The sequence below is a fragment of the Macaca fascicularis genome, chromosome 15 (genome assembly GCF_037993035.2).
Source record: "Macaca fascicularis isolate 582-1 chromosome 15, T2T-MFA8v1.1".
Lineage (NCBI taxonomy): Eukaryota > Metazoa > Chordata > Mammalia > Primates > Cercopithecidae > Macaca > Macaca fascicularis.
The window spans coordinates 48729533-48741144 of record NC_088389.1 but is presented as its reverse complement, the minus strand read 5'-3'; the positions used below and the strand labels follow the sequence as shown (position 1 = coordinate 48741144).

General features: G+C 47.4%; 1 protein-coding gene across 14 annotated transcripts in view; it reads right to left on the bottom strand.

Annotated features, from left to right (window-relative positions):
• Window positions 1–239: 239 nt before the first annotated feature.
• Window positions 240–11612, bottom strand: part of PTPN3 (protein tyrosine phosphatase non-receptor type 3) — a 123421-nt gene continuing 112048 nt past the window's right edge. For all 14 annotated transcript variants that reach the window (XM_074016861.1, XM_074016865.1, XM_045373599.3 and 11 more), the window contains 4 exons: window positions 7979–8107; window positions 6879–7024; window positions 6227–6362; window positions 240–4151 (listed from right to left, as the gene is read on the bottom strand). In XM_074016861.1, coding sequence (XP_073872962.1) covers window positions 4074–4151; window positions 6227–6362; window positions 6879–7024; window positions 7979–8107 — 489 coding nt within the window. In that variant the 3' untranslated portion in view covers window positions 240–4073. The remainder of the gene's footprint in view (window positions 4152–6226; window positions 6363–6878; window positions 7025–7978; window positions 8108–11612) is intronic.

Here is an 11612-nt window from a genome sequence, read left to right as displayed (position 1 = left end):
CTTTCTTTCATAAATTACCCTGTCTCAGTATGTCTTTATTAGCAGCATGAGAATGGACTAATACCCCAGGACAAGGCCAACACGGGAGTTCATGCTCCTGACCAGAGGGAAGGTGGAGATGAGCAGAGAGCATTCGCCTCCAAAAGAGTTGATTTAAAATGAAAGGAAAAAGCAAACACAAATAAGAAAAGATTTGCAGAAATCAATTAGAATAAAAATGTCAACAGACAATAACAGTGTTGCATAGCTTGAACGTTTTTATATTGATCAAATTGTTTTTCAGTAGAATCACTGACAGAACAGGTCAGAATGAAAAACATTCCAAATACACAGAAAAGATTGCTGCTCAGTTAAGATCCTTTTCCAAATAACTTCACACAAATCCTTTGGTTGCTCCAAACAGAATGAGAGCTATGAGAATCGTGGCCCAGCCCGGCCATCAGACTCTCAAGCATTTGGTCCCCGGTCGGAGGTCACCGAATCTTTGCCATCTTTACCGAGACTGCTCTCAGCTGAGGTCAACAAGCAAGAACGAGGGGGCGGCCATCCTTGTCTTTGCATTTAACAGCGCCAAAGTCTGAGGGACAACCTCTTGGTGACAAGTCACAGAAATGTGACATGTCTCTGTAGCAGCCATAAAGCTTTGGTTTAGTATTAATTTTGATTCTCTGGAATATCAGGCTCCCAGAATGGCAAGTCTTGACCTCACTAGCCCAGCCCAACCTTCCCTTTTTACATCTAAGAAAACTCAGGGTTGAGGGCAACATATCTTGACTAAGTCCAGATCTAGACCCAAGCCCTGCCTCTCATAGTCTTCCCCCATGTCTGCTGCCTCTCTATTGCCTCTCAAGGATAAAGAGGTCTTTTTCGCTTGCCCTCAAATGCTCATTTCTGAGGGACAAAGGGGAAAAAAAAAAAAAAAAAAAGTCAAGTAGCAACACAGCAGCGAGTGTCCAAACTAATCTAAAAGCGTATTTAAATATGAATTACTGTGGTCGAAAACGAAAGACTAGTACAAGTGTGTGATCCAACCACTGCCCCCTAACCAAACTGAGTTGCAATTTTTCTTCTGGAAAGTCAGAACACCAAGTGTGGGTTCTAGAGGGTGACACCAGCAGGGATCTCTCATCTTGATTAAATTGGCACATCAACGTGGAGTTTAATTAGATCTTTCAGAAAGTGCCAGAACGTAGGATGTAAATGTCTTCTCCATTCATATCCAGCCAAATTTCCCAGGCAAAATATTTATCCTGATTCTGATGAAGTTCTTCACTTAGGACTAAAAAAAGGCTTAAGTATAATTGCTTAAGTATATAAGGTAGTGAAACAGGAATCTTGAACTATGGATTTTAATTGGTAATAGCTACAGGATTTACTTATGTTGTTTGCTCTTTTAGATAATTCTCTTGTCTTGTTCTTCCCAGTATTTCCTGGATTTTGTTCCTGGCAACCTCTGCTGAGTCTGAACTGCTGGCCTGCCCAGTGGCAGAAAAGACTGCTTGCAACCTTTGGTAGGCTTTTTAGAAATTTATGTGACCATCATGGCCACATTTCTGAAACCATAATAAACAATTTGGTTTTTAAAAAAACAGTAAAACACCCATCTCCAAAGACATTTAGACTACTTTGCAAGTATTTTGCACACGGGGTGACGATGCATTTTTACCAAACAGTAATGATTTGCTAAATATCCTAATGGCATTTAAATTTATGCCAGTGTTCCCTCCACCCTCCCCTTTCTTGGAGCTTTGCTGAGAGAATTTTTGGGAGTCCAGATTATTTTGTGCTCTTGTTTTCTCTCTTCTAGAAGAGCATTTTCCATTTTCCTCTCATAAAAACCCAGTAAGGCTGGGCGCAGTGGCTCACGCCTATAATCCCAACAGTTTTGGAGGCTGAGGTGGGAAGATCGCTTGAGGCCAAGGAGTTTGAGACCAGTCCAGGCAACACATCAAGTTCCTGTCTCTTACAAAAAAACAAAAAGAACCGGGTGAGGTGGCAAGTGCCTATAGTCCCGGCTACTCAGGAGGCTGAGGTGCAAGGGTTGTTTGAGCCCAGGAATTTGATGCTGCAGTGAACAATGATCATGCCACTGTACTCCAGCTTGGGTGACAGTGAGACCCTGTCTCTAAGAAGAGAAACAAAAACCCAGTGGATTCTCCTTTTGACTGATGTGTTTTTAGGCTAATCACTGATAAGTAAATTTTTCTAAGTAACTCACCCACAGTAGTGTCTGTTGCTGTTCCAGGTGATAAAAAGTCACATGAATAGCATGATCTTATTCAATTCTCACGTTCAAACTAAAGTCCTAAGTATTGTTTTTATTTTACAGATAATGAAAGAGAGGTAGAGCTTCTAAGTGACCAGGCCTGCAAGTAGTGCTGAGTGGGTGCAGGAACTGAATCCCCTGCCCCTTAGCTGCAAACTTTCTGGTGGTTTCTTGTTTTCAGTATGGGGTTATGGTACTGTGTGACATCTCCCTTCCACCTCTGCCACTTAGCAGTAAAACATCCATGTGGAAAAGACAGAAAGCATGCAAGTAAATATGCTAGCTCTGGAGATAAAGAACCCCTATATAGGTCTTTATCTGTCTTGCCACCAGCAAACTATTCAACTGGCACCGAATTTGCTGAATATCAAAATGGCTTCATTTATGTGCATTATAATATGAAAACATCTTTTCTATAAATACCATTAAGAACCTGGCTTAACTTCCTCTTCTGAGTACATAAAAACCGCTGTTTAAAAATACCACATTAAATGTTTATGCAATTTATTTTCCTTAAATAATAATTTGCTACAATCCTGTCACAAATTTTAAGAAATTTAACACAGTATTCACAAAGGCAGAATTCTTTAGGACAATCAAAATGATGGTGTTCTTAGAATAAATTAACATCAGATTGTGTTTATATTCAGATAGTCTGATCCTCTCCTTTGAAATGCAATGGAGACCATTGTGACTGGGGGTGAATGCACACATTTGTTCTTCTATACAGAGACTCATTCTTTATATATACTCAACGGTAATTTGAATCGTTAGGAATCCTGAGAAACACTCACCCCTGGGCACACACACGTATACACCCGCGTGGCCAACCCTCCAGAAGCTGCGTTTCCCATGGTTCAATTACTAGAAGCTCTTTTCTCAGAAGGCCAAACATTCGGAATATTTAGATGACACTGTCCCATCTCCCCTTGGGAAAATCATAAGGTTTCAAGTGGAGGAGCTTGAAGTAGCAGCAATACATGTAGGAGATTCAGTAGTCGGTGATTCCAGTCGTGGGTGCTGAGTGTGCAGTAGGAGGCAAGCAGAGGCAAGAGACACACCTGCTTCTACAACTAAGCCACAAGATGACCAGAACACACTGAGAGTCCCAGTTCTCAGAGCCTCAGCTGAAAATTCACCTGAATGCACATTACTAATCCAGGTCAGACACCAAGAGGGAACCTGAAGAGGGACACGATTCTCAGAAACATGAATATTGGAAGTCGCTGGGAGATGGGACAAAGGGAGGGAGGGCAGAGAGGTGTTGCTCAGCATTCAGCCTGACCCCCAGCACCCTGCCATCTAGTACATTCGTCAGGGTTTCCTTAGCATCGGGGCAGGTGAATCTGAACTGTTTCAGCTCCACCTAGAAGCACAGAAAGCTCAGCCCTTACAGTATGACACACAGAAACAAACAAAACATCCAAACAACCCGAGATAACCACACCATCTTGTTGCTGGGAGGTCAACAGCTCTGTGGGTGTCCCGTCTCAATTGCTCCAGGATGCCGACAGGGGTGTGTGTGGTGACGTTAGGGAAGAAGGCATTAGGACAGGCCTCAAACTGAGATCCCTTTTGTATCTTTCCATAGAAATACAGGCCTACATGATGCCATAATTGCATGCTTATCTACACCAGTTCCTATGTACACGGTATCTTTTCTATAGAAGTTTAAAGTGCCTGGGTTCAGAGGTGCCCATTCCCTTCCCACAGCTACTGGTTCCTCTTGCTGCTTCCAGAGAGGTCTGTCCTCCTCTCTCAAGGAGGATGCCCTTGGGAAAGAGGAATGAACATTTTCACAGTTGTCTTAACTAGGATCCAGCATTTGGACTAAACCTTCTTCATACACACGAAGAATCGCTTCACACACAAACTTGTACTGGCTCTGGAAAAGAAAAAAAAGCTGTCAAGTCCTGTAGCTTCAGGAAATGCTGCCTCCCACCCTGTACCGGTGGGTCTTTTGCAGCATTTGTAAACATTCCCTGAGCGCCAACTCTGGGCCACAGGCCAGGTACACCTGTGAAGCCCTAGTTCCATTATGACGCGGGGAGGGGGCACTCCCAGAGAGAGATGGACAAAGTGTCATGGAAACATGACAGAGGGAGGAACTGGCAGTCCGGGGGAGTTGGGAAGGAGCAAAGGTCCCTGCAGAGCGGCCATTCTTGTAAGTGGAAGTGTGGAAGCCCCAGTAAGAGCCCATTTTGAGAAATGGGGTCAGTGAGCCTGCTCTTGGACTCAACACCTGGGCATGTGGAGGAGGAGGGGTTGCCCAGGTGGGCTGGGACCTAGTTGTGGGCACCTTGTGCTGGGGTAAAGAGTCTGGATTGTTTTACAAAGCAGAGCCACTGAAAGAGGCTCTGCAGGATACACTTATTTATATTAGCAAATACCTAAGAAACATTATAGCAAAGTATACAGGGGGGCAAAAAAGCATTTAGTCTGAGCTTCTCTGGCTAGGAAAGTCAATCAATATCTATCTATCTATCTATCTATCTATCTATCTATCTATCTATCTATCTATCTATTCATTCTCCGGCTAGGAAAGTCAATCAATATCTATCTATCTATCTATCCATCGATCTATCTAGTTTTTGAGACCGAGTCTTGTTCTGTCACTCAGGCTGGAGTGCAGTGGCGTAATCTTGGCTCACTGCAACCTCCACCTCCCAGGCTCAAGCAATTCTCCTGCCTCAGCCTCCCAAGTGGCTGGGACTATGGACACATGCCACCATGCCTGGCTAATTTTTGTATTTTCAGTAGAGATGGGGTTTCGCTACGTTAGCCAGGTTGGTCTCGAACTCCTGATCTCAAGTGATCCACCTCCCTCAGCCTGCCAAAGTGCTGGGATTACAGGCGTGAGTCACCGTGCCCGGCTTCCAGCTGGGAAAATCTTCCAGGATGATGAACTTTTTTCTTTTTAACCAGTCACGAGGTCTTCCATAGCAAAAAACAAGGCAGAGAATGGCCCTAATAACATAAGCCGATTTTTTTTCTCTTAAGATTTTCTGGGTACAAACTAATATAACACTACCAAAGCTTAAGATCTATCAGGGAAATCTTATAAACTTTGTCCACAGCCAGTGAAGAGACACAGCTGGTTGGAACATACAGCTCCTGCTCCTTTCTTTGCTAACTCCTCACGTATCCTGGGGGTTTTGCCAGAGAGGCCACTTCTCTAGGAAGCCTTCTTAGACCTTCCAATCCTGCTTTAGGTAACTCTTCCACCATGTTCTCAGACAGCCCTCAACTTCCCTCATTGCTGCTGACACTTAGCATAGACTAATCCAGTTCTCATACTAGATACAAGCTTCAGTCTCTGCACCATTCTTTGTCAAATGAATGAATGAATGAATGAATGGATGAATGTGGGATGGTCCCCATTTTGCACAGGGAAGCTGAAGCTTGGAGAAAGGTTCAGGACTTATGCAAAGGTTGTTCCATTTGTGGTGCGGCCTTAATCATGCTCTTTCCACACCGCTTCACTGCCCCGCTTGCAATTCCAGGGGAAATCCCCAAGAGTTCCTCTTGAGGACAAGAGGATGTTGCACATGACCCTACTTTGAGCTCTGTCCTGCCCGTGGAGGACACTGCAGCTACTCAAGCACCACACGAGTGGGCCAGAGCTCAAAGTAGGGTCATATGCAACATCCACTGAGCCAAAAGGGGTACCCAGGTCTAGGTGGCGGGGGGGGGTGATGGACAAATAATTGTTCAATGATACAGAATGCAACCAGGGCTGTTTTCTGACAGACGGGCTGGCAGGAAATAAACCACAGAGGCAGCAGAGCTCAGAGGTGAGATGGGTGTGGGCTGTAGCCGCTGATAAGATCTGTGACCTTGGGCAAGTGATTCAGTCCCCCTGAGCTGCAGTCTGTTGACTCACAAAGCCCTTCTCTCAGGCCTGCCTGGTGTAAGTGCTCAGAAAGCGCCAGCCACTGTTATTACTGGATTTCTACTCACTGATGTCTGCACCATCATGGCGCGCTGGTCTCGCATTTTTCGGACAATATCCAGTGGGTAAACGGGCAGGTTCCTCTCAGTTAGGCACATGGCTGTTTCCATAGTGACCAACACACCGGTTCGACCTATTCCAGCACTGGAGAGGGGACAGAAGAGAGACTTGGGATTTGACTGAGTAGCCTTTTCTTCGCGTGGCCCAGCGAGCAGTTCCCCACTGACTCCAAAGGGACTTTCCTCCCCTAGCCTTTGAGAATACAAAACACACACTCAGGGTGTGCTCTCAAACAGGCTGAGACAGCCTCTCCTCACACATCCGAGGCTGGGGCCTAGCAGGCAGTGGAAAGAGGGCCACTGTGAAGTGCCAAACCCACTCTCTTTCTCACACACACCTATGACGAAGGTCAGCTGACAGAAGGACAGGAGAAAGGTGTGTGAGGGGACTTTCTTCTTCAGTTCTGTGCTACATTCACAAAGTTAGGATTTCATAAAATTCCAAATCACTTTTGAAATGGTGAAGAACCACAGTCAACAGAGGTTTGTAAGGGCACACTATTTTGTGGGATGTAGGGTGGGTCTGGCGCCTGCCAATTCTCTTCAGGCCTTTTCCAACGGGGAAAGGATTCCAAACCTAACAAAACAGCAAGCGCCATACCTGCAGTGAACTAGGACGGGCTCGCTGTCCACTCTCAGAGACCTCACATAGTTTACAAATTCCAGAAAGTCAGAGGAGTCATCGGGCACACCGTGGTCAGGCCACGCGACGTACTGGAGATGTGTCACTGTGTGTTCTTCTCCGGTCTGTGGGAGACGCAGTGGCCTTGGTGAGCCCATCCTGGTGGTCAGCATGAGGACCCAGCCCCAACCCAGACACAAGGGTGGCCCTGTCTCCTGATGCTTTCTCCCTCTGTGCACAGCCCCGCTGTGGCCACTAGCAATTCCTTCCCTCCTTCCCCAAAGATCCCCATCCCCTCTCAGGCTCCGCTGTGGGCCTGTCCTGCAGGGCTGCCTTCCTTGATCACTTCTGCCCAGATCTCCTCCATTTGCTCCTATGGTACTTGCCATTAGGGGCCACACATGCTCACTGTTTTTTTTTTGTTTTTGTTTTTTTCCAACTGTGGCAAAATACACTAACATGAGGCTTACCACTGTAACCACATGTAAATGTACAGTTCAGCGGCACTGAGAATACTTGCAATGCTGTACAGCCATCACCATTACCTATTTCCAGAACTTTAAAATATCCCACAAACATAAACCCCGCACTCATTATGCCATATGGCATAATGTCCATAGATCTCCTTTCTCCTCCTTCCCCAAGCCCTTGGCAACCGCTGTTCTACTTTCTGTCTCTATGGACTACTCTAGGCACTTCACAGAAGTCGAATCCTACAGTATGTGTCTTTCTATGTCTGGCTTATTTCACTTAGCATAATACACTCAAAGTTGCCCTATGTTGTAGCAGGGGTCAGAATCTCCTTCCGTTTAAAGGCTGAATCATATTCCATTGTATGGACAGACCATGTGCGGTTTATCCATTCCTCCGTCGATGGATGCTGGGCTGTTTGCACCTCCTGCCTGTTGTGACTAGGGCCACTATGAACTCTGGGCCTCAGGTGTTTGATGGGCAGTCTTGCGCGCTTACTGACACCAGATGGAAACAGAGGACACACCTAGAAGCGTGACCACCTGAAATGACAGCAGCCGCTGATTCAGCACCTGCCCCTCCACTGTGCCCCTCAGGCTGCGGCTCACCTGGGTGTTTGTGACCAGCATTTCTCGGGACACATAGGCAATGGTGCAGTCTTCTGACTGACACTGGATGTGAAAGCTGCCGTAGTCCATGACGTCGGGGGGATCCGGCCAGTACTGGTGACATTTGGTCTGTAAGGAACCACCGAGAGTATATGTGAGCTCCCTCTGTGGGGTGTCCATGCAAGCAGTTAACCCTGGACAGGCGGACAGGTTAGGCATCCTCTCATGCACACCCGAGAGAGCTGATGGGAGAAAACAAACTCAGCCAAGTCCATCAGCTGTTTCTCAGGGCGGGGTGGGGGCAGCCTGCCAGGGACCAGGCCATAGGTCTCCACTCAGCCCCAGGCTGCAGCCTGGAGGAGGAGGACGAGAGACGCAGCGTCTTCAGCACCAGTGGCCTCAGATGCAGGACCTTGGCCTGTGAGCAACCTCTCTACCCTCCCCGACCGCAGCCCCTCATGCCCCTCCCCGCCTCCAACGGCCCCTCATCCTGCACCCTTCCTCCACCATCCTCCCCACCCTTTTGAAGGGGAGGCCTCCAGGCATGGCAGTTAAGGGCACACATCTGGTGTCACACACAACTCCGCTGGGATCCTTTCCTCCTCCATTTGTCAGCCAGATGATGTCGAAACAGTTGCTTAACCTCTCTGATTTTCCTGTTTTCCACCAGAAAGATGGCGATGGCTCCTGCCTCAATGCTGGTGAGGCGGCTGGCATGGGTGTGCAGAGCTTAGCCGCTGTGGGGGGCAGGCCAGGGGTGGCCATTACTTCTGCTGCTGTCATGGGTTATATACCAGCTTGAGTAAGAGTGATGAGGTTCCACAAAAACCCAGATTAAGGGACTCCCAAATCGAGATGAATACCTTTCTCACTGGAGAAGTGTCTCCGAAGCCCCTGAAGGCTTTCTTAGGTGATGCCCTAAAGAGGTGATATCCCACACAGCAGACAAGGAACCCAGGGCTACTCGGGATTAAGTGACTTGCCCAAGGCCATGGGGCTGCAGTGATGCAGGCCAGCACTCTTCCTATGGCACCCCAGTGTCTTTCAATATGGCTGTGCTATCCCCACAGATGGGCTGATCCCACCACCCTCCCCAATTTCTATCCCCGCTTCTAAAACCTGCAGCTTGTCCTATAAGCCATCTTAGCACCTGCCTCTGGCTTCTAAGCAAACTTCAGGGCTAGGCTGTCCATCCCATCATAGATCCTTTTGTCATTTAGATCCTAACTTATTAAACAAGCATTTTCCCCCAAGCCTGTATGTGGTTATAGCAACTTAAGTAAGAATTACATTTGTTCATGGTGGAAAAGTGGTATAACCAAAAGACATGTGTAATTTGTTGGGAAACAGCCTCTCTATTCTTACTTTCAAATGTCACACTGAATACTTGAAATTAAAGTATGCCATCAGAAAGCTGGAGTTAAGAATTTACTTGGAAACCTTAAACATGGGTAATTTCGGCTAGTAGCCATTTTGTGACTTTGCTTAGACATGAGGGGTTAAGGGCTGTGGGGCCCAAGGCAGAGTTGACAGACACAAGTTCTCTCTCGCATCCTCATCTGCACAGGAAGGATAAATCCCTGCCCTGTAGGCTCCCAATGGTCCTGCCCACAAGATAACTGCAGGGAAGATATTCTCTGACGAGATCAACCTATGCAAGGCAGAACTACGAATATCTGTACTGCCAGAGAGGTTTCCCTTATTCCACAGTGAATCTGACCAGTACTAGACTCTCTCTTTACCTCTGACCAAATACAGATTGCAGCTCAATTTGGATCTGAAAAAATTGGGGGTGCAGTGGAAAGAACAAGTCTATGGAAATCCTGAGTTTCAACCTTGGTTAATAAATTCTACTAAACATATTTGGTTAGTGATCTCGGGCAAATTACTTAACTCCTTTGGGCCTCAGTCTCCACATTAATGCTGCTGCAATGAGGGGTGATGATGCTGAAGCCTCATATCTTCAGAACTGTAGATGCTAAGCACTGAATGGTGCCTTTCATGAACATGGCTTTACCTTGGCTTCAAAACAACCCTATGAGGTAGGTACTATGATTGTCTCTGTTTTGCAGATGAGTAAACTGAGGCTCAGAGAATGAATCAATGTGTGCCAGATCACACAGAGAGAACTGGGGCAGAGCTGGAATGACACAACAGGCCTGTGAGCCCTTAGCCAGGCTGATAATACTCTGGAATGACAAGAAAATGCACCTTCCTAGGGCTGTGGTTAAATTAAACAGTAACATATGCAAAGCTGAGCGTATGTAGGGAGGGAAGAAGCACTTCTTGAGAAGCGTCAATGGACAACGAAGGTCACTGAAGCTGGGAGGCCGGCAACATGCTGCTGGCGACGAGACCCTGGGCAGATGCTGCCAGAAGAACTCAGAATGCTCCGACCTCAGGGATTCGCAGGCCTGAGTGGGGCCTGTTTCTCATTTTCCAGGCCCCAAGTGTGGTTTCCAGAAGAGGCTTCCAGAAGGGAAAGCTGACCAGGGAGATGGCTTCTGAAAGGATGTGTCTTTCTAGACCAGAGGGAGCAAGCCGCAAGCTGGGTGGAAGACAAGCCATATGCCTGCTGTAAGTCCTGCTCTACTAAACGCATGATATGGGTGAGCACAAATGGGACATCCTGAAAATTTCAGCTCTCAGAGAAAGGGACAAACCTGCTCACGTGGAGTGACCAGCTCCTAATCCAGAAGAACTGCTGGGTGGTGATGAGGATGAGATAGGAACTTAGGGATAAAGGGCTCGGGTCATCTGGTCATCCAAGGGTATGTAACAGGAGAGGAAGGAAATATGCATCCTGGATTTCAGAAGAACAGGTTTCTAAAGATGGATAACATGCCAAAGGAGGAGACCGAGCACTATCTCAGGAAGATGGACCAGATAGGGTTTAAAGGGAGTCATGGGTCAAATTTAGAAGGCCTCATGGTGAAAAGTTTGCTTTCTTGCTCACTTAGTCAATAAACATCGCTGGGGATGCAGAGATGAATTAGACACGATGTGGCACCGTCCTCAAGGTGCTCTCGAATCGGTGTGGGGGGAATGTGGTGAAAAGGAAAGAAAGAGGGAAGTCAGAGACACAGGTGGCTCACAGAGGAGGAGGCAATGTCCCGGAGAGAGGGGATGGAGATCTCAGTATTGAAGCACGAGGCTCTTCATCAGGTTGGCAAGGCAAGGATAGATCATTCAGGCAGAAGGAATGGGACACGTATGGTCAAGAGGTAAAGAGGCACGTGGTGTACCCAGGGAACGACAGACAGTACAATACACTTGCACAGAAGGTACAAGTCAGTCTCAAGGTGAGACTTTACTTAGTGCACCTGAGGAGCCACCAGAGGGTCTGAGCAGGGAAATGGAAGGACCAGGCAACCCTCTGGAAAGGTATCGCGGAAAGCCGTGCCAATGGATGGACCAGACAGGGGCTGGGGGAGCCTCTAGGCCAGGAAGCCACTAAGGAGGCTGCTGCTGCTGCTCCTGGAAGAAAAATGCAAAAGCTCTGAGAGAAGGTGGGGGTTTGGGGAACAGAGGGGAGACTGGCGGTGGCAGACCACGGTGAGTGGATGTGGGAAGTGAAGAGAAGGGAGGGGTAAGACCGATTCCAGGTTCCTGGCTCGGGTGACTGGGCAGATGG